The sequence below is a fragment of the Lycium barbarum genome, chromosome 11 (genome assembly GCF_019175385.1).
Source record: "Lycium barbarum isolate Lr01 chromosome 11, ASM1917538v2, whole genome shotgun sequence".
NCBI lineage: Eukaryota > Viridiplantae > Streptophyta > Magnoliopsida > Solanales > Solanaceae > Lycium > Lycium barbarum.
Window position 1 is genome coordinate 100603698 of NC_083347.1, and position 23971 is coordinate 100627668.

Here is a 23971-nt window from a genome sequence, read left to right on the forward strand (position 1 = left end):
GTCAGCGCACTTCTTGCCAGTTAAGACCACAGATTGAACAAGAAGATTATACCAAGTCATATGTTAATGAAATTTCCGGATTGTATGGGACCCTAGTGTCCATTATTTCAGATTTTGGTGCTCAGTTCACAGCGAACTTCTGAAAATCCTTTCAGAAAGGATTTGGGTACGGAGGTGAACCTTAGCACAACTTTTCATCCTCAGACAAATGATCAGACAGATACGCTATTCAGATCTCATGTTATGATATTCATGTTAGTTCAATACTCAGATATTTATGTCAGCTTAGTACTCAGGTATCAGCCCAGTACTCACGTATTCATGCCAGCTCAGTATTCAGCTAATCCAGCATTAAGTTAGCTCAGTATTCAGTCAGCCAGTCTTCAGTTAGTTTAATAGACATTCAATTTAGTATCTCAGTAGTTTAGTAGTCATGTATTCATTCAGTTCAGTAATCATGTGTCCTTGATTTCAATGGTAATTGGGATGACCACCTGCCTCTTATTGAGTTTACTTACAAAAATAACTACCATGCTAGTATTGGGATGACACTGTTTGAAACCCTTTTTGAGCAAAGGTGTAGATCACCAATTGGTTGGTTCGAAGTTGGTGAAGCAGAGTTGTTAAGATCAGATTTGGTTTACCAGGCTATGGAGAAAGTTAAGTTAATACAAGAGCATTTGAAAACGGCTCAAAGTCACCAGAAGTCTTACACAGATGTGAGACAAAAGGGACTTAAAATTTTCAGTAGATGATTGGGTGTTCCTTAAAGTCTCACCCATGAAGGGTGTCATGAGATTTGGCAAGAAAGGCAAACTCAACCCTAGATATATTGGACCTTATAGAATTCTGCGAAGGATCGTTCTAGTAGCTTATGAACTTGAATTGCCACGAGATTTAGCTGCTGTACACCCAGTGTTTCATGTATTTATGATGAGGAAGTGTGTAGGATACCCGTCGTTGGTTGTTCCTACTGATACTAAAAGAGTTAAGGATAGTTTGACGTATGAGGAGATCCCCATAGCCATTCTTGACCGTCAGATTCGCAAGTTGAGGACTAAGGAAGTAGCCTCAGTGAAAGTCCTGTGGAAGACTCAGAGGGTTGAGGAAGCTACATAGGAAGCTGAGGAGGATATGAAATCCATGTACCCGCACTTGTTTCAGGCTGCAGAAGAGATTTATGATGAAGCACCAAGATTTTGAGGTATGAAAGCTTTCTTTTCATGTTTTTGGTCGTGTGTGGCCAATTTATAATGCTATTGTGATGTAGCCCTGTGAGGCAATGATATTATGGGTTTTTGTGACAGGTTGGTAGTGCTTTATTACAGGGGAAACTCTAGCGAAATTTTTGTAGAATCCCGAATGGTTATCATTCGAGGACGAATGATCCCAAGGGGGAGATATTGTAACACCTCGTAACTTCGGACGAAAGTTTGACTCATAAGATGATAATATAATGGAACCAATATGAGGATTATAGGAAGTGTTTTGAAAACCAATTAAGTCATAAGAATTGTCTTTGGGCAAAGCAAAGTTGAAAACCACTCTACGGAACATGTTTGCAAGAGAGTTTATAGAAGGTCATACTTCCAACGATTATAACCCCATTATTAATTTGGAATTTGGGAAAACATCCTTGATTAAAGTTGTAGCCCTTTGAAATAGCTTTCCAACGGTATATTATGGAGGTCAAACGGACATTTTTGCAAAGAGTTATGCCCGTTTTACTGAAGCCTGTCTTCGCTGGAAAATGGGTGACTTCGACGGGAAGATCGACGGTTCGTCCTTTGAACCGTCGATTGTGCATTGTTCACTGGAAATTTGACCAATTCGACGGAGCAGATCGACGCTCCGTCGATCTGATCGACGGTTCGTCCTTTGAACCGTCGATTGTGCATTGTTCACTGGAAATTTGACCAATTCGACGGAGCAGATCGACGCTCCGTCGATCTGATCGACGGTTCGTCGTTTGAACCGTCGTTTGGTCCGTTAAGTACGTTTTCGGGTCAAAAGTCGGGTTTACGCGTTTTCTTGTTATATTTAGGGTTGGGGTTTATTTCCCCAACACCCCATTCACGAAAATTCTCTCTAAACTCAGAGACAACAAATCCCAAACCTCAAGATCTTCCAAGGTAAGTTTTTATCATGATTCTAAGTTGAATTTAAGTCCCTAATCCCTTTCTAACTTGAGTAAAACTCTTCTAATCCATAGAGTTAGGATTGGACCATTTTTGTTGGAGGTGGAAACCCTAGAACCCGAATTCAAGAGGATTGGACTTCAAAAAGGTAATGTTTTTATCCCTAATCATTTATAGTTGTGAATTGATGAATTCTTGGGAGAATAATATTTGGGTTGGATGAAGAGAATTATATGAACTATGCTAGAGTTGTTGGATTGTTGATTTGGGATTGTTGTATTCATATGGGTGATGAAGAATGATGTTAATTACATCTAATTGAGATTTTAGCATTAGCTAGAAGTAAAAGAATGGAGATTGGGTGAAGAAAACACCATTAATGAGGGTTATAGAGCTTCATGCCCACTAAGTGTTTGATAAAATGCTTAGATGAACAAAACATGGATATTGTTGCTAATATAGGATCCCTATGACTTGTATTGCTATAGATTGAAGTTGAAGGGGTTGAAGGACATTGTGATACGCTCAAAAGCGGAAAGTTAAGGTATGTAGAACTTCCATCCACATGTGGGAATCTCTACGTTCTTCCCCATGATTCGTTTCGTAAAATATATGAAGTTCAAATCCTAGGGCATTAAACCCAACATATTGGTAGCCCGTAATTATGTATGTATGTACATGAATTTTGTATCTATGTTCGTTATTGTATTCCTAATCTTCCATTACGGATATTAGGAATCCTAGCTAAATCCATGAATCATGAATTCTTCCTCATGTGTTCTCATTATGTTTATATGAAACTTTATGATTTCATCCAGCAAGTTACAAGCATGTTTTCAAGTCAAGTATATATATATGATTATGAACTATTGTTATTACTCATGCATCAAAAACATGTTTTGCAAGACTATGACAAGTTATCTTATGAAACTATATTTACAAGTTATGATTTATGAAAACCATGTACAAGCAAGTTATGATTTATGAAAATCATGTACAAGTAAGTTATGATTCATGAAAACCATGTACAAGCAAGTTATGATCATGAATACCATGTACAAGCAAGTTACGATTCATGATATACCATGGGCAGCAAGTGCCACTATTTTCATGTTCATGTTTTGGGAGTTGCATTAATTACCGAGGAGGGCTTCAGATAGCCTGAAACTACGTAGCCACCGTAGGATGAGGATCGCTCCACCCATGTCCCGGACGATCTCTCATAATGACTGGATCCTTTCATATTTTATTAAATCTCATGTTCCCTGGCAAGGACTGAGTGTTCTGCTGGCAGGACGCAAGCACCAGACCATGGATCGGTTATAAGTTATTGCTCTCCCTACTTATGATATTTTTACCATGTTTTATATATATATGTATGCACTCATATTCATGTCCAGGTTTTCAGTTTCAGTTCTTATCATGTTATTCCATGTCCCATGTTATTTCTTTCAGTTGTTTTACATACCAGTACATTCAATGTGCTGACGTCCCCTTTTTATTGCCCGGGGGCCTGCATTTCACGATGCAGGTACTGATATACAGGACGACACATCTGCTCAGTAAGACAGCATTCGTATCAGCTTATTGGTGAGCCCCATCTCATTCGGGGTTTAGTCAACTTTTGTTTTATGCTTAGTTATGTATCTGAAGGTACGCTGGGGGCCTTGTCCCAGTAAGTATGTTTTCCAGTCAGACTCATGATAGAGGTTTCATAGACTAAACAAGTCAGTTATGTTATGTCAGACATTCGGAGTCGTATAGCCATTTTTGGCTCATTCATGTTATTTCCGCACTCATGTTTAAACAAGTGTTTTTATTAAGTATTATGACTTACTACGTTTTATAAAGGCTCATCATGCATTCACGTTATATTTCCGCTCATGTATGTATCATGATGATTCAGCAAGCCATGTGGTTCGCTCGGTCACACGCAGTCAGGCACCGAGTGCCGTGTTACATCCAGGCCATGGTTCGGGGCGTGACAAAAACTTTCTGCAAAGTCTTGCCTTGCGATTTTTTTTTTTTACTGAGCGAGGGTTTGAACCCAATACCTCAGGGTATTTTCGGCCACCTTTTTAAGAGAAGAATAAAACTTAAAGACCATCAATTTGAGGGGCAAAATTTAAAGACCACCCCAAAAGAAGGGTTATCCGTGCAAAAAAATGATAATCTGAAGCCTTTTGAAGCCTATAATTTCAATAAAAATAATGGGGCAATTTGCAGGATTGTCCTTCACTGGGGGTGGTCTTTAATTTTTGTCCCTCAAAGTGGTGGCCTTTAACTTTTGCTCTAAAGTCAGAATTTGCATGGACAGTTTTGCGAATTCTGACCATGCAAATTCTGCCTTAAGGCCCAATTTTTGCCTTACATGGGAAGAATTCTGCCTTAATATTGCGAAATTCTGCCTTGCGATTTTTTTTTTTTTACTGAGCTGAGATTCGAACCCACAATCTCGGGGCATTAGGCGAAGGGCAAAACTTAAAGACCACCAATTTGAAAGGCAAAAATTAAAGACCACCCCAAATGAAGGGAAATCCGCGCAAAAAAAAAAAAATAATAATAAAAAAAAAACATCTAAAGTTTGGCTTTGTGAAGTCCATAACTTCATACGAAAGCCTTAGCAAGCCATACCAAGCTTCGGGCAAAAATGTTCGATAATTGACTTTCACAAGGCCACAAGTCAAATAAAAATGTCTGAAGTTTATCAAATTTCTTACACGAATTTTTGCGACTTCAATCGCGCATGTCTAAAGTTGTCTCCGAAGTGGATAAACTTGCAAAATTTTCAACTTCGGATACAAATTAGATGGCGGTTTCAAAAGCGGGTATTTACTTCCCCCAACTTTGAGTGCCAATTGCCACGTGGAATTTGTCTGTGTGTACCTCTCTGGCTTTGGAAGTCCAGTAAGTTCAAGTCAACAAAGCCCAACATACAATATTTTCAGCCCAGATTTCCATTATTACTTACATACTAAAATTCTGAAAAATATTAAAGGATCCCACATTTTGGTTCACCTTACCCTCTCATCCTCTAATACCACATTGCAAAAATAAATTTCTAAAAACCCAAAATCTGCTCTTATCTTCCCTCTCAAAGTTACTGCACTCTGCCAAAGCCTAAAAAAGTCTCCACCTTCAATATCAAACTAATCAAAACCAGGTATATTTGTTCATATTATTAATCAAAACATAAATCTTTAGTGTTAGGTTCCAAGTTTCATGGAACAACTCATGTTCATATTGTAGGAAAAAAAAATGGCATCTTTCCCACTTGTTTCAAATGACAGATTATTAATTACTCACAAAAAATGGAAACCCCATATTGGAAATAATTCTGAATCTTTAAGTAGTTTCAAGAATCAATCTTGTTCATTAACCAATTCTTGTTTTACCTCAAATTATGTGTCTTTATTGGGATTTAGTAATAGTAGGTACAAGAAATGGAACCACCATATTGGAAATTTTGAATCTTTAAGGTGTTTCAAGAATCAATCTTGCTCAGCCAGATTTTGTAAATACAAGAAATGGATGGTCCATTTTGGAAATTGTGACCCTTTTAGGATATTAAAGAACCAATCTTGTTCATTATCCAATTCTTGTTTTACCTCAAGTAGTTATGTTCCTTTATTGGGGTTGAAATATAGGTTTGTTAAATCCCAAATTAGGTCACTGGTTAATGAGAAGGGAGATATAGAAACCCATTCGAACAAAACAGAAAGTACCGATATTCGTAGGAAGTTTTCGTTGAGATTGAGACCAAGGTTAAGATTGTTGTCAAGAAGGTTAAAAAGGGTATCTGTTAAATCTATGTTAAATGATTTTGGGAAGTTTTTGAGAAAGAATACAAGAAGAGTGACACTATCAACTTCGATTTCCGTTGTATTGGGATTGTGTTATTTGTTTCTAAGATTGACAGCAACTACTTCTCCAAAGGTTGTTCCATATTCAGACTTGATTACAAATCTTCAAGGTGGAACTGTTACAAAGGTTCAGTTTGAGGAAGGTACACGTCGTATTTACTACAATACAAACTTGTGGAATCTTAAAAATGTTCAGACAGGTGAAGATAATGAAAGCACAGCCGTCATTGAGGAAAACAAAGATATTGATAGCAACAAAGGTGGAAGGAATGTATTCAGTAAAATATCGAAAGCCAAAGGTTCTAGTTCGGCCCCTTTATGGGAGTTTAGTACAAGGAAGATTGATCATGATGAAGGATATCTTCTTAGTTTAATGAGGGAAAAGGGAACAGCATATGGTTCAGCGCCGCAATCAGCGCTTATGTCAATGAGGAGCTTATTAATTACTATGTTATCTTTATGGATTCCTTTGACTCCTATAATGTGGCTTTTATATCGTCAGCTTTCGGCTGCCAATAGCCCTGCAAAAAAAAGAAAGCCAAGTAACCAGCTGGTTGGCTTTAATGATGTGGAGGGTGTGGATGGTGCAAAAGTGGAACTTATGGAGGTAAGCAGCCATTATTATGAACTGCATAGTTACTTTTAATTGGTATTTAGGGTGGGGAGCAGTAGTAGTCCTTTTGTTACTTCATTCGATGATTGTGATGCATTCAACTGGATTCATGTACAGTAGATGCTAATTCAATACCTTCATTCTGAAGATTAAAACACATTTTTTCTTGGCTTAATACATTTACAGCCCCTTTAACATGCCAAGTAAATTTCATGTAGACACTCAAACTACGGCTTTTTCCAATTGAGCACTTGAACACATGTAAAGTGTTCCCATTAGACACTTTTAGTTCAAAATTTAATTTCTTTTTGCGCGTGTTCTGAAGCGTGTATTACGTAGTTTAGGACTGTAAATGTATTAAGCCTTTTTTCTTTATCCAGCAAGCACAACTGGAGTTTTAATAGAAAGGGAACTTAGACGTTTGTGACTATTAGCCTTGAAAATTGCAACATTTAGTTTCTGATAAAATGACTTCCCTAAAAAAGATATGGCTTCCCTCTTTGTTCAACTATAAATGTTGGTCTGTCTTAACATGGTTATACAAGGTTTTCAGTTTCAGCCATTTCGGCTAACTAACACAATGGGCTTTGGCAGCTCCTTTCGCCGACTGAACAAGAAATTAAAAAGATATACTTTTAAGGCTCCCTACATGTTTAAACAAAATCCTACTTCTTTCGGACCATATTGTCCAAAAAAGCACACAATGACAATGTTCTCCCAGCTTGAGTGTTTGCTTTAAACTTTCTCCCGCACCTCTCTCTGAGACCTAACTTTAGCTAAGCTTAAACCATTTTGAACAACAAACTTTTAACAGGCAAGGAGAAAAATGTAAGCACCATGACTTTTACAACAAGAGCTAGAAATTGAAGTCCCAGTCTTAGGAAATATCATTAACTTTAATAGCTTTCACATTTCTGCTGCTATATATTAAGAGAAAAGCTCACCTCCATATATTCCTACATATTCAGCCATACTGTATGCCTAAAGTTTCTACAAATTACTAATTGTACCACTGAGGCAGCCCATCTCCCTCCCTTCTCTCTCTCTGCAGACCTTTTCTGTGATCCTGACTTGTACTTACTAGTGATTAAACGAGTAATTTTCAAGATGATATTAATACAATAGCTTATTAGGTTTAAGATTGTTGAATTAATTTCCTAAGATAAGGCGTCCGCTTATTCCTCCTTCGATGAGAGGTAAACAGGGTTTTGTGCAGTTCATATGTACAAGCTAGTAAAAGATCTATCTTATTTCACCTAGTACCATTTTTATTCCTTATTGGAATGTGACAATTCATTTTCTTGTTTCTAGATAGTGTTGTGCCTGCAAGGAGCTATAAACTTCAGTAAACTAGGGGCGAAGTTACCAAGAGGTGTACTGCTTGTAGGTCCGCCAGGTACAGGAAAAACGCTACTAGCTCGTGCTGTCGCTGGAGAAGCGGGGGTACCTTTTTTCTCTGTTTCTGCTAGTGAATTTGTTGAAATGTTTGTTGGAAGAGGAGCAGCTCGCATTAGAGACCTTTTCAGCGTAGCAAGAAAAAATGCTCCTTCAATCATTTTCATTGATGAACTTGATGCTGTCGGAGGAAGGCGCGGCAGAAGTTTCAATGATGAAAGAGACCAAACTTTGAATCAGGTAATTGAATTGTTTAAATAAATTTTACAGTTTTAAGTTTTTTCTTTTTTCAAATTACTGATACGAACAAATTATTCTAATTAAATTTCTTACTTTGCTTAATTATTATATTATTCCTACATCATATATGCTTGAGTACTATTTTCACTTTTTTACTTTATTAATAAGATTTATTTGTCTTTATAAAAAAAAAAAAAAGAGACATCATAATATTTAAAAAGTAAAAACAAATAAAGCCTGATAATTTATAGGATAAAAGAGGTCTTTGGCCACCGGAAGTTTGAGAAATCTAGTTGAGTGACCTTCCGAGTGCTATAAGTAGAGTTGGGTGACTTTTTTGTTACAATCGAAAAAAATATGACACTACTAGATAATTTCGAATAGTTGAGTGACCATTTGATTAATGGACTCTAAATATTTGCTGCTTCATGAAAATAGGTTATGTTGGTTCAAAACATGTAGTTCTTGAAACTGGAAATTTATTAGAGTTACACTGCAATTCCTAATTCTGGATTTGATGAATGCTGCAGCCTTTGTTATGGCTAATAGACTTAAAAAAAAAAAAAAGGGCACATAGTTGTCCAAAAAAAGGCGGTTGGCAAATGAATTGTCTTCTCTTCCAAGGACGCTTCGCTTCCATTTCACCGCCCAATTGATGATTTTCCTACCACCTATCTTAATGGTGTCAAAATTTTGTACGTGGCTCAACCACTGTCATTCATCAACCCAGCTATCATACAACATGGGATTCTCTCTTTACACCAAAAAAATAAATGGAACATTTTTGTCTTTCTCGCTGCTCTGAAATAATATCCTACTTCTTTCACCTTAAGTAATCCCAAAAAGACACAATGATGTTGTTTCCTCTCTTCCTTAAGTTTTGGCTATTAAAATCTCATCCCTCATTGCAACAATATTTTAGTGCTTTGGCATTCTAGATATTCTTCGACACTGCCTTCTTTCCCCCTCCTTTGTTTAACTCCATATAAAATTATCTTATTGTGAATTTCTTGCCATGGTTCACTTCCATATGGAATTCTAGTTCTGCATTTGGACTTTTAGTTTACAGAAACCAGAATTTTCTAAATATTAAGCCATATTTATATCTTGTATTTAACTTGATTAATTTCTCCTTGTCCCAAAAGTTGATTTACTTTAGGTTATGAGGGTCAAACTGATAATTCGTGTTCCATTTAGTTCAATTTATGTTTTATGCATTATTTTATCTCATACTGGACAGGGTCAAATTGACAAATAACAAAATGATTGTTAGCCACACATTAACTACACGATTTTTTATTGGCTATTCTTCAAATACAAGATAGGTCTAATTTTTGGGATAGCAAGGGCAGTTAGGATGTAGGAGTACTAAAATTGATACTTATATTTGTTGGTTAGAATATGCACTTTTTGCCCTGAAAAAACTCATCTGCTTTTCTAGTTGCTTACGGAGATGGATGGCTTTGATTCGGACTTGAGTATCATTGTAGTAGCTGCAACAAATAGACCAGAAGCTCTAGATCCAGCACTATGTCGGCCTGGACGCTTCTCGAGGAAAATCTTAGTGGGGGAACCAGATGAAGATGGAAGGAGAAAGATCCTGGCTGTACACTTAAGAGGAGTTCCCCTTGAGGAGGACCTGGATCTTGTCTGTAACCTGGTTGCATCTCTTACCCAGGGCCTTGTAGGCGCTGACCTTGCTAACATTGTTAATGAAGCTGCTTTACTTGCTGCTCGAAGAGGTTAGATTAAGACATATATTGCACTGATTACCATTGTTTCATTGCATTCGGAAGTGCTTAGCCTCTTCATGGTTGATGTTCGTAGCTAGCTATTTTATTACTCCCTCCTTTTTAATTTATGTGTCTTATTCCATGATTATCTTATTCTTCAATTTTATTACCACTGCTGTTTCTTTTACTTAGGTTATCTATTTATTTTTTATTGTTTTTAATTATTGTCAATACTTTTCTTTTCTCTAGTATTTTCATCATAGCTTTTTTTACTCTTTTATGTTTTTCAAACCTGTTTTAGAACCGCTTTTCTTGAGCCGAGAGTCTCTGGAAACAACCTCTCTACCTTACACAAGGTACCCTCCCCAGATCCCACTTGTGGATCACACTAGGTATGTTGTTGGTGTAGTTTGACTGGGCACGGAGTTTAAGAAAGTAAAGAACACGTTTGAATCTTGTGGTCTTAAAGACTTAAACTGAAGATATGTATTATGTGCCAAAATGCCCTTTCTTCTTGTGGTCTTAAACATGTCATTTGAGATGTTGAAATTAAAGAGTATGCCAAATTAGGTAAGAGGCATTCTTTTTGAAACAGACTAAAAAGGAGAGTAAGGCAAACAAATTGAAACAGAGGGAGTATATTATTGCGAATGTGTAAAATTGGTAGCTAGCTATTTATTCGTGATACATCAGTATGTGCTAAGTGCCCTTCCATCTTAAAAATAAAACAAAATAAAAGGAACTAAAAAGGAGGGCCGGAAAGGGAATCAAAGTTGGCAGGACTGTTGTTTGATGAGTATTCAGTTCATTAACTTACTGCCCCGGATAGCTACTTACGAACGGGAGAATGTGTGATGTCACTTGTCTTGAAGCAAAAAACCATCACAAGTAGAGTGGCATGTCTTTTGCTTTTTTGATGAATCAAACATAGGTTATGACAGGCTTATATTTTTGTCTTATACCGAGTAAAATTATGCTGAATGTTGGGATGATTATCTGGTGAAAACTTGCATGTCCTTTTATTGCTTCATATTTTCTGTCACTTGCCCTGCACTGGGGCTCCTAGTTAGCAGGACTTTAATGTTTCTCTATTACAGCCAAGCACTTCTTCCTATAAATTTTGCTACTGTTTCCATTTACTTAGCATATATGTGGAGCCTTATTTATTTCCTCTCCTTACCAATCTTTTTTGTGCTCTTTTATGAGACGGTGTAGCACCGTTTCTTTTTGTACCATAAAAGAATGACATATTTGTATCTGTTTTACAAAACAAAAGATTGAATGGCGGAAGACCCTGTCATAACAATATTACATTTATATTCATGTTTTACAGGGGCTGATTGTGTGTCAAGGGAAGATATAATGGAAGCCATAGAAAGAGCAAAATTTGGGATTAATGACAAGCAATACAACCAAAGTGCAATAGGCAAGGAACTGGAAAAACTGTTCCCTTGGGTTCCTTCTTTTATGAGGAGGAACAATACCAGAAGTGATTCAATACAAGGACCTTTGGGGTATCAAACACTTAGCTGAGATGTATGCTCTTAACCCTCATCTGTATAATGTTTTTCTTTGGCATGATTCATAGTGTAATGCAATGGAAAAAATGGCCAGTGATGATTCATATAGCTGACCTCAACTTGTTTGAGATTGAGATATGTTGTTGTATCAAGAGTGTAATGCGGAAACTTATAGATGAAATTTTTGGCTATTGTTAACCGAGAGTTAATTGGATAAAGATTTTTTATTCTTGTATTAACGTCCCTTATTTCTTTTTTCTTTTTTTTTGGGGGGGGGGGGGGGGGTCGGGTGGTGGGGGGCAGGGGACATGTGGGGCTTGAACTACAGCAGAATCTGATAATGTTTTATCACTAGCAGGAAGGATAAAATTACTTGATTTTGGAGGGCTTTCCTCAGAATCTCCTCTATCAATGCCACTTTCTTGTTCCTTGTTAACATCAACACAAATAGACTCATGCATGACTATAGGACTAGATTTTTCTGCATCCCTATTTTGATCCTTGATACCCATATTCTCAGTGGCCTCAGTTTGGCTTGGAACTTTGACTCCATCATCTTTCTCCTCAAGCTCCTCAGTATTTAGGAGGATATCTCCGGAGAGATGAATTTCTTTTTAGGGTTTGACTCTTGAGAGTCCTAGAGGGACCAGAAACCATGGGATTTGGTGGAGAAACAGATGAGTTTTGGTCAGTGGAGATTGGTGCTTCTGAGGGTGATTTTAGCGTTTTTGGGTATGATGGAGTTGAGTTTTCGAAGAATGGGAGAGAAGGGTTCATTTTTGGTATGATAGAACGGGTGGAATCATATTGAGACATGGTCAATTTTGGAACAAAGACGACACATAAGAAAAACGTTACACAGAGATAGAATGTGAAGAGTTTCAAGTAAGGGAAGAGACAAAAGCTTTTGGCTTAAGAGAGAATGTAGAGAGACGATTCTGATAGGTCAATTTACTTATACGTTGGATCCGCTCAGAGAAGATGTATTGATTTGGCTCCAAATTAGAATTTTAGAAAAGAGGAATTTAATGACATTGCACCTTTTGACAATTTTAAAAAAACATATAAGTACTGAAAAGACCACTAACTTGAGTCACAGGGACCAGGTATAAAATACTCACATCATAATCTTTCAGTAGCTCTAACTACCGCCTCTGCCGTAGATTTAACTCTTTCTGCTTGAAAATATATTGAAGACTCTTGTGATCTGTGTAAATATCAACGTGAACACCATACAAGTAATGTCTCCACATCTTTAGTGCATGAATGACCGCAGCCAATTCGAGATCATGAGTTGGGTAGTTCTTCTCATGTTTCCGCAACTGTCTTGAAGCATAAGCAATGACTTTATTGTGCTGCATTAATACATATCCTAACCCAACGCCAGAAGCATCACAATACACAACATAGCCATCTGACCCTTCTGGGAGTGTCAAGACTGGGGCTGAAGTTAGCCTATCTTTCAATTCCTGAAAACTGTGTTCACAAGCATCATTCCACTGAAATTTAGCTGACTTCTGGGTTAACTTCGTCAATGGGGTTGAAATAGATGAAAACCCTTCCACAAATCTCCTATAGTAACCTGCCAGTCCCAGAAAACTATGGACTTCTGTGGGCGTTGTAAGCCTTGGCCAAGTTTTCACAGCTTCAATTTTCTGAGTATCCACTCGAATGCCATCATCTAAAACAACATAGCCCAAAAATGTCACAGAATTCAGCCAAAACTTGCACTTCGAAAATTTTGCATATAATTCTCGAGTTCGAAGAATTCCAAGAACAATACGTAGATGATTTGCGTGTTCCGATTCTGTCCGAGAGTATACCAGAATATCATCAATGAACATTACTACGAATAGATCCAAGAGAGGCCTAAATACATTATTCATCAGATTCATGAACACTGCCGGAGCATTAGTTAGCCCGAATGACATCACCCGAAACTCATAATGGCCATATCTCGTTCTGAAAGCTATTTTGGGAATATCTTCTTCTTTAACTCTCACTTGATGATAACCTAACCTTAGATCTATTTTGAAAAACCACTTGGCACCCTGTAACTGATCAAACAAATCATCAATCCTTGGAAGAGGATATTTATTGTTGATCGTCACCTTATTCAACTGCCTATAATCAATACACATCCGTAAAGAGCCATCTTTCTTTCGCACAAATAGAACTGGTGCTCCCCACGGTGATGAACTAGGCCTAATGAATCTTTTTTCAAGCAAATCTTTCAATTTTGTCTTTAGCTCTTTCAATTCTGCAGGAGCCATTCGGTAAGGAGGAATAGAAATAGGCTGGGTGTCTAGCAACACATCAATAGCAAAATCAATCTCTCTTTCTGGAGGAAGGCCTTGAAGTTCATCTGGAAATACGTTCGGAAATTCATTCACTACCGGAACGGATTGGAAAGTTGGTGACTTTGCTTCGGTATCATGAACTCGAACTAGGTGATAAATATAGCCTTTAGATATCATCTTTCTGGCCTTAAGGTAGGAAATAAACCTACCCCTTGGAGATGCTGTATTACCTTTCCATTCAAGCACAGGTTCTCCCGGAAATTGAAATCGAACTACTTTCATCCGGCAATCACCATTAGCATAACATGAGGCCAACCAATCCATACCCATAATCACATCGAAATCTAGCATTTTCAGCTCAACTAAATCAACTTTAGTCTGGCGGTTACATATCACAATTACACAATTTTTGTACACTTGTCTAGCTATCACGGGATCACCAAGCGGAGTAGATACCTCGAAAGGTTTAATTGCCTCGGGTTTCACCCCAACACGACCAACAATATATGGAGTGATATAAGATAATGTAGAACCCAGATCTATCAATGCATACACATCATGAGAATATACAGATGATATACCTGTAACCATATCCGGGGAGGACTCAAGATCCTGTCATCCGGCTAAAGCATAGATACGGGGCTGGATACCACCTGAACTAGACGCTCTCCCTCTGCATCTACCTCGGCCTGCTGGAATCTGGGGAGTCTGCCCTACCGGGCGCACTGAAGAAGAACCAGCCGCTGATCTTGTGGACTGAACCCCACCTCTACCGTACCTCCAGGGGCAATCACGCATCACGTGCCTAGTCTGTCCACAAACATAACAAGCGTCTGATCCTTGGCGACATGGCCCCGAATGTAACTTTCTGCACTGACTACATCGTGGAACTGGTGGTCTCCTCTGGCTATAATTACCCCTAAACTAGGAACCTGAAGCTCTCGAGCTCTGACCCTGCCCTAAATGAATAGAGCGGTCAAATCTCCTGCCTGCAAATCGGGAAGGTGCACTAGTTGCCGACTGACCTGAGTATCTAAAATGTGACTGTCTCAATCCCCCTCTATAGTCACTACAGGCACCCATAGATCTGGCCCTCTTACTCTGCCCTCTGTCAATATCACGTTCACCCCTTTGTGGATGTTGCTGCTCTTCTAAGTTCTGGGCATGGGCCTGAATGCGGGAAATATCCATCCCATCTTGCAATGAAGCCGTTAAACAATCTTTGAACAAATGTGGCCCTAGGCCACTCACAAATTTGTGCACTCTATCTCCCATGTCGGCCACCATAGTCGGAGCATATCTAGCCAATGAATTAAACTGAAGGCTATACTCCCGGGCACTCATATTTCCTTGCTTCAAATTTAAGAACCTATCCGCTCTAGCTCGACGGACCTCGGGTGGCAAATAGTGGCGGATGAAAGCATCTACGAATTCTTGCCAAACTGGAGGAGGCGCATTCTCTTTCCTTGAGGATATCCAATTATTGTACCATAAGACCGCCACATCCCGGAGTCTATAAGATGCTAACTCTACAGATTCAGTTTCGGAGGTATGAATAATCTTCAGTGTTCTCAACATTTCATCAATAAAACCTTGCGGGTCTTCATCCGGCTTTGACCCGAAAAACTCCGGAGGATTTAAGCTCATGAAATCACGGGCTCTAGTACTAACTGCCCGGTCACTTGGACCCGAACTCTGCCGCTGTGGCTGGGCGGCAACTAACTGTGTCAATAAGTGAATAGCTTCGGTCATTTGCTGACCCGAAGCAACTGGTGGAGGAACTGTAGGCATAGGAGCTGAAACTGAAGCCCCCTCTTGTTCTTCTAAGTTAGGCGGAGTGGGAGAAGTATTAGATGGAGCCTCATTGTGTGATTCACCCTCTTCTATATTCGTTGGCGGCTCCCTTTCTACCCGTCTTTCTACCGTAGTCTTGCCCTTCTGGGCGGCTGTAGCTTTTCTCTTTGGCGACATTTCTGAAATCATAGCGCATAATTAGGGAGGAGAAAATCTTATAACGGCTCTATCGCACGATTTCATGAGAAGAAGAACAGTCATTTTTTCTAAATGCCCTGTAGCCTCCTGTTTATAAGTGTGACGCGCAACACATCATAAACAAGACTCTACTAGACACGGCTTGTAGACACATCCTAGGACTGAACTGCTCTGATACCACTTTTGTCACGACCCGACTAGGGGCCATGACGGGTACCCGGGGCTGACCACCGAGCACCACTCATAATACTACTCATCATACTCATCCTGCGTTCATTCATTATTCTCATGCTTTCAATTATAGGAAAACCCCTTTTCACTTTGAAGCATATGTACCTTCATATACATAAGCTCTTCGGCTATCAAAATAATATATATACACTGAGGAAATCGTGACACCATACTACCCACACATACGTATCTACGAGCCTCTATTAGAGTACTAGACGTCTGGACGGGACAGGACCCCATCGTGCCCAAAACATATATATACACAAAATAATAAATCAATGGCACCTCCGGAACAATGGAGTGCTCTCAAAGTCTGCTGATAGCTCCTACGAATCTGGATCACCTCCCTGTCTACCTGTGGGCATGAACACAGCGTCCAAAGAAAAGGACGTCAGCATTAGCATTGAACTGAGTATGTAAGGCATGAATAAAATGAGCATAATAAAGAAGTCATGAAACATAAGGTGAAGATATGACCTGCTTAGCTTTTAAGAGTAAATGCATTTTTAACATATCACATACATCATCATGTCACATATATCATCCTCATTAACCCGCGTTCGGGTACCCTCATATGCCGCCCACTAGTGGTGAGCATGTCCGACCTTCTAGGCACGGTGTACTCACAAGCAACCCGCATTAGCGGTGACATGTCCGGCCATTCGGGCACGGTGGAACCATAAGCAGCCCGCCATAGTGGTGACATGTCCGGCCATCGAGGCACGGTGGAATCGTGTCATCATGAATTCATCATAACTTATCATCATCATACATTCGTCATAGAATATGCATTAGAGCTTAAAGACAATCTATAACTATATCGGGGTGACATAAGGTCGAGAACCCCGAATTACATTATAGAGTGATCATATTCGTCATATCTCACCTTGAAGGAACTAACATTGTAAGGTGAGTGTACACAATGAACAACATCAATGGATCATACTTAGGATCATTAACTTCATGAACATCATATCTTGCTTTAGAATTCCTTAGACTTAAACTCATCATCATCATTATCATGCTCGTAACGTATCTCTTTTCTTTATCTTATAAAAAGCTCTTTGTAAGCATAGACTCATAATTTTCGCTGTGTAGGAAAATCATGGAAAGATAGGAGGATTCATGCCATAGGAGTCATGCCTTAGAAAGAAAGGGAATAGCCTTACATACCTTTTCGTTTAGCTACTCTATCGTTTGAACGTTCTCCTCCAATGCTCACGTTTCTACCTTCAAGAGAGTTCATATTAGCATTAGCTAATCGATCACATGAACATGCTTAACTAAAGCTAGAGAAAATTGGACATCATTTCATTTGTTTATACAACTTCCTCAGTATCATATATCAACTCCCAAACATCTATAATAGCATTCACAATATCATAGCAATAATCTCCATTTACCTACATTGTCCACATTTCCCAATTTCACTTTAAATCATCCATAACCATGGTCATAGTACACTGTTACATTCACTCATATATGATGTTTATCCCATGTCCTTAATGTCATTTATAACATAGCTATAATCACAACATATCAAGAATCATGACTCATTCCAAGTTACTACTAAAAAATGCAACTATTCTTACATTCATGACTCATTTTCTATCTCCTTCTACAATCCAAGTCTTTCAACCTCTCAATACTTTAAACAACATGGAATGATCATAAAACCTACCTTTGATAGTGTGGGAATGAGCTTTGAGTACTGGAAATACTTCACTTGGGCAAAACCCTAGTTCCACTTCCAATGAGATTCCTTGTCTTAGATGAACCCTAATGAGTTTCTTGCACTTGATTCTCTTGGTTTGATGAAGTTGATCATGAATTTCTCTTGAGTTCTTGTGGAAGAAGTATGGAGAGTTTTCTAGAGAGTTCTTGAAGTGTGGAGTGAGAAATGAAATGAATTAAATGAGGTTGGGGTCTCTTATATTAATCTTAAAATCTATCCTGACTCAGTTTCACGGACCAACATACGGTCCGTATAATTTATATGGATCGTATGTATGGCCGTACCTTTGGTCCAGTGAAGGTCCCCATTCTGGGCAGAATATATGGCCTAACATATGGCCAGTATATTTTATATGGTCAGTATGTTGGACCGTATAATGCCCAGCTTTCCGAAACTCGTTCTCGTCGACTCGTTCTCGTCGACTCGTTCCTTCTTAACACTTGTTTAACACCTCATTAACAATCTAAGGGACGTTATAATTCTTCTTTAAGACATCATCAACTTGGTACTCTGTGAATCCTTTCCAATACACCACGTATACCTCTCCTTTCTTGACGAACTTTCTTCTCTTACCTCGAATGTCTCTAAAATCTCTATTAGAACCATTAATTACTATTTCTTACTTATTAAAACATCGTATACCTCGTGCCCTTCGTTATTCTATTCACTGTACATCAACAGGAAATTTTCCGAGGTGTAGCACTTCTCTTACTCCAGCCTTCTATTGTGATCACCTGTTCACCTTAGGAACCCAATTCCGTTTGGGTCTCAAGTGACATTAAAATGGATAGGCTTCTTTGTTCACACATCCTTGTTGCTTACCTTTTATTCTCCGGGGACCGTGTCCCATATCTCTTGGTTCGTTTGAAAAAACCTCATTTTTTCTCCGTTCAGGCTGAGCCTTTGCTTTGTCCCAAGTCTCAAGCTAACCAGTGTGGTTATGATGAGAGCAGCTCCGTTTTTCAGACACAGATATGTCTTTTCCTTGAGCACAGTGTGAGACTTTGATTCTTTCAACACTAAAGTTCTTTCTCCTATCATATCGATTTCGGATGGAGGTATCTTTACCAAAAGGCCATGTCCAGAGATATGACATCTCAAGATCTGTCTTTGTCTGCTTTACCTTCTCCTGAAATAGCTTATTCTTTGCAAGCTCAGCAATGAGATTTTCTTTGGCCTTTTCAAGTTCTTTCTCAATCTTAAAATGAATCTCGCAGATCTCCTGTTTTAGTCTAGGATAAATGTTAGTTAACTTCTTTATTTGATTGGTTTTCAAGGCATTTTGTATGGTCTCTCCCTTAACTTGTTTCTTTGGATTCACTATGGATACAGTCCCGTTATTTCTCGTTTGCTTAAACACATCTGCCCAGCCATGATAGATATTAATCAAGAGATCTGCAAGAGATATCAATTTTTTCTGAGAGTAGCTTTCCAAATAATTTTTTCTGAGAGTAGATTTCCAAATCCTTTTGAGTATCAAAAAAATTTGCTTTGTTGTCAGGAACTTAGTCTTCCTCTTTTACTTCTTCATTACCATTATCAGCAACAGATATTGCCTTGAGTATAAATGTAGATTCAGGTTCTGCAGGTTCATTGTCAACACTCATCATAGTTGTATCACGTTGGTCATCTTCAGACTTACTGAAGAAGTCTTTTCTGGCAGCCATGGCTTGCTTCACCAAGCGATCAACATCATTTCTTTTGTTGCCTTTCTTGAGAGGGACCTAGTTCCATGCAGCTATATTTTCAGTGTGATTTTTGTAATGAATCTGTATATGAGGAGAGCATTCCTTTGAGAGGTGTTCATGCTTTCCACACTTGTGACAACAATTATTTTCTTTACAGTTCCTGCTGGATCTTTCTTTCTTTGGGATCTCACTGTTTCTTCCTGCTGGATCTTTCTTTCTTTGGGATCTCACTGTTTCTTCGAGCCATATCATGGAATCTTTGAGTGAAATACTACATGTCGAGGTCGTCACTTTTTGAGTCATCTTTCTTTGACTCTCTTCTCTCAAGATCTTGAAAAGGCTCGTTGTCCTTAATTTCTATAACCCTTTGCACTCTTGCCTTCCACCATTCATGATATTCTACATTGAATCTTGGTGATCTTGTGCTAGATTCTCCCTTCTGTATGTTTGGTGAACTGACCACGAGAGGATCCTTTCTAGGTATTACCTTTTTAGAAAGTCCCTGCTCTGATACCAATTGATAGAATCTATGGGTTCACACTTTGCTGGTTCACAACCTGAGAGTTTACTAAAACAGTCTAAGGGATCAGTTCCCTAAATTGTTTTCACAGATAATGATAGAAAGTAAATAAGGCAAGTAATTTTACGTGGAAAACTCCTTGCTCAAGCGATTAAAAACCATGACCTATCCTAGTAGGATTTCCAACTTCACTAAAAACTAGCAACTTCAGATTACAACCTATTGCAACCTAGGAATTAAAACCTTAATCCTTAACCCTTACAATACACCTATTGTAAGCACCTTTACAATAACTCTATTGCAAAGCTCCAAGTCTTGACTAATTCTAGCCAACAACTTAACTGATACTTAGCTAACTCTAGCCAAGAAAACAAAGTTACAAAGATTGAAATATGTTCTACTATGATGCTTCTTGATAAGCAGTGTGGGAATACAAATTAAGAACATGAAACAAGACTCAACTATCCTAAGGACTTCAGATGTCTTCAATAGCAGGAACTAGTCCCTCTGATTATTGAGATCTTGTTCTTGTGGGCACCTTGAGAAAGGTGGCACACTTGAGAGAAATATTTCCTTTGGATTTTCAAGTGTTAGGTCAAATAATCCCAACATGTTGTATATAAATGCGACCAAATAGAGAGCATGTGAGAAACATGTGACCGTGGATGGTGACTTTTCAAGGGCTTTTAGTTTCTAGCATACATATAGTTGTGCTGTTGCAGTACTGCCTGAACAATGCAGCAGCTTTACAGCTGTTAAGTACCGTGTCATGACCCAACTAGGGGCCGCGACGAGCACCCGGTGCTAGCCCACCCGGGCACCCCTTGACTTATACTTGCACTTACATCTAGGTGAGCCACATCATTAAACATGTAATTCTATTCATCCATCAAGCTAGTCCCATTGGACATCAACATCTTTATATCATCATTGGCGACTATGCCATGTCAATATACATAAGCCTGCACGGCTGACAAAATGATATACAAAATATAGGCCGACAAGGCCAGACATATCTAACCATATACACATGTCTACGAGCCTCTAAGAAGAGTATAACATATCACATGAGCGGGACAGGACCCCGCTATGCCCATAACTATGTACACAAAAGAATAAGTACCCAAAAGCTATGGCTCTTAATGAAATGGAGCTCTGCTGTGTAGTCTCTGAGAATGTGTCTATGGGTCAAGTCTGTCTCCCTATGCACCTGCGGGCATGACGCAGCGTCCACAAACAAAAGGACGTCAGTACGAAGAATGTACTGAGTATGTAAAGCATAATCAATATCAATATAGAAGCATAAAGAACATCATAAGAAATATCACAAGATGGGAGATGGTATTATTATCGCCATGGGCACTTACTTGCCTTTCATAGAAACTTTCCATTCTAGTGTGTATTTGTGTTCATACCTCCATATCCGTATCCATAATCGTATCCGTTCCATATACGTATCTTCATTCACATTCGTGTCATGTACATATTCTTATTCTTGATCGTACCGTATTCGTATTTATTCTCATATCTACATCATACACATCATTATATCATATACATAGCATTTACATAGCATACCCGACCATACAGGATCGGTGTTTCATACATACTTGGCCAACCAAGGCTCAAGGTTGCACATACCTGGCCCTACCAAGGCTTCAGGGTTACATCTACCTGGCCCTACCAAGGCGTCAGGGTTATCCGTACCATCTGCAGAGGTGTGCACGCGTTACATAATCATATACATACATATCTTACCCGGCCTCATAAGCTCGGGGTTCTATAATAGTCATACATCGATACATATACATAATAGCTCATAAGCATCTTTACTATCATCATCTCTATCATCATCGTCATCGTTATCGTTATCGCTATTACAATTATTATCGTCATCTACTTTTATAGACTTACTTGCCATACGAGGAATTTAGTACAATCGTAAAGTATCAAGCATCGTGAGCTTACTAGCTCGGAAGATCAAATCATCAGAAGGAATCATAGTCTTATAGAAGATTTAGACGTTTGGCCAAAGAACCATGCCTTATGAAAGAAAGGTTAGCCTTACATACCTTTCCGTTCGACTATTTATCGCTTGTACTTTCCCCTTCAACGATCGCGTTTCTACCTTCATTAAAGTCATACTATCGTTAGAATCGATACCTAGCATATATGACTAAAACTAGAGAAAATAGGACAACATCTCCTTTACTTATACGACATCCCCCCATAACGTATATCAACTCTCAAACGTCATTAATGCATTCACAATATCGCAACAATAGCCTTTAATCATCTACATTGTCCATATTCTCAATTCACATAATTTCGTTCATTCATATACAAGGTCTATTCCATGCTCTCAATGTCATTTATAACATGATTATAATCATAATGTATCAAGAATCATACATCAATCCAAACATCTTCTCAAAGGCGACACTATTTCCTCATTCATGAACCATTTCCTATTTCCTCATATAATCCAAGTGTTTCAGCTTTCAAGTACCTTAAACAACAAGGAAATGTCATAAAACTTACCTTAGATGTCGTAGGAACAAGCTTTGGTTGATAATACTCCACTTGAGCAAAACTCTAGTTTATCTCCAATGAGATTTCTTGACTTGTATAATCCTTAATGGGTTTCCTTATACTTGATTCACTTAGTTTATGTTGTTGATCACCAAATATCCTTGAATTCTTGTGGAATTTGTGTAGAAAGATGTTTTAGAGAAGGGGTGTCATGTAGGAGTGAAATGAAATTAGATAATAAACTTGGTCCCCTTTTTAATAACCCAAAATTTGATCTGAAATGAACAGTCGTCGAACGTGTACAGTGGTCGTAAACCCAGTTTACGGTCCGTATTCTAGTTTACGGGCAGTATTTCGTGGTCGTATTTAAGCATAACAGAACCAGAAAGGTATGCTGGAGTCATGGTGATTTACGATCACGGTTTACGGGCCGTATTTCGATTTACGGTCCGTATTCCAAGTCGTATTTAACCATTGATCATTTGGCAGAAAGTTGAAGTTTTGGAAGCCAAAATACGACATGGCAGTTTACGGGCCGTATACCATTTTACGGTCCGTATTTCATTTTACGTGCAACTGGCCAAAGTGCAGATCTGCAACTTTCCACATTTTCAGAACCTATAATTAGTCATTCTGGAGCATAACCTATCTCTTATATCAATTGCTTTTGGAATCTTACTTAGGGTCGTCAAATGTTATTTCTTACTCATGCAAATATACTCCTCGCGGGTCCATTCACTTGGGCAACAATGGAGGATTTTTTTTTCCGAGGTGTAACATACCGTGCAGTACTCCCATGGGACCTGGTCCTTGGCCAGGTTTGTCAAATCATCAAAACTATGAAAAACTATAACTCATCACACACACACTCTCTCAGACTCCATGAAGTTTTGTCGGATTTGCATGACTGGTGTGACTTGAGACACGTGAAGAGTAAAGTCATAAGGTATAGCTCCTCAATACTGCGTTGATGAATCAGGTAGAATTAGATTGAGGTCGGGAATGTCAGCACCAGGTTGGTCATCTATGAATGAGAGACGAAATAAGTCACTATAGACATATGAAGGACTTATTACTTATTCCCTCCGTCCCAAAAAGATTGTCTTACTTTTCTTGTTTGTCCCAAAAAGTTCGACACATTTCTATATTTAGAAACAATTTAACTTTATGAAATGATTTACAACCACACTAATATCTAAGGCTTGTTTTGGACCACACATTTCAAAAATCTTCCTTTATTTCTTAAACTCTGTGCCAAGTCAAACTAAGACAATCTTTTTTGGGATAGAGGGAGTATTTTGCAAGGACTTAGTCAGTTCAGGTGGTTATTGGTGAAAGTTGGGAGGTTGTGCACTTTAAATCAGGACATATTTTCTCATTTTCTGCCGGTGACTTATGGATATATTAGCGGGAAGGTTTATAGTTATACCAGTAACCCGTTTTCCACCAGATTCGGTGGAGGGACAGTTCA

The 23971-nt window shown here is 38.6% G+C and overlaps 1 protein-coding gene across 1 annotated transcript; it reads left to right on the forward strand.

Moving 5' to 3' along the window:
• Positions 1–5123: 5123 nt before the first annotated feature.
• On the forward strand, positions 5124–11737 carry LOC132617008 (probable inactive ATP-dependent zinc metalloprotease FTSHI 3, chloroplastic). The gene is made up of 4 exons (XM_060331850.1): positions 5124–6608; positions 7926–8249; positions 9691–9991; positions 11316–11737. Exons 1-4 carry the CDS (start codon positions 5397–5399, stop codon positions 11513–11515), a joined length of 2037 nt encoding a protein of 678 aa, XP_060187833.1. The 5' UTR covers positions 5124–5396; the 3' UTR covers positions 11516–11737.
• The last annotated feature ends 12234 nt before the right edge of the window (positions 11738–23971 follow it).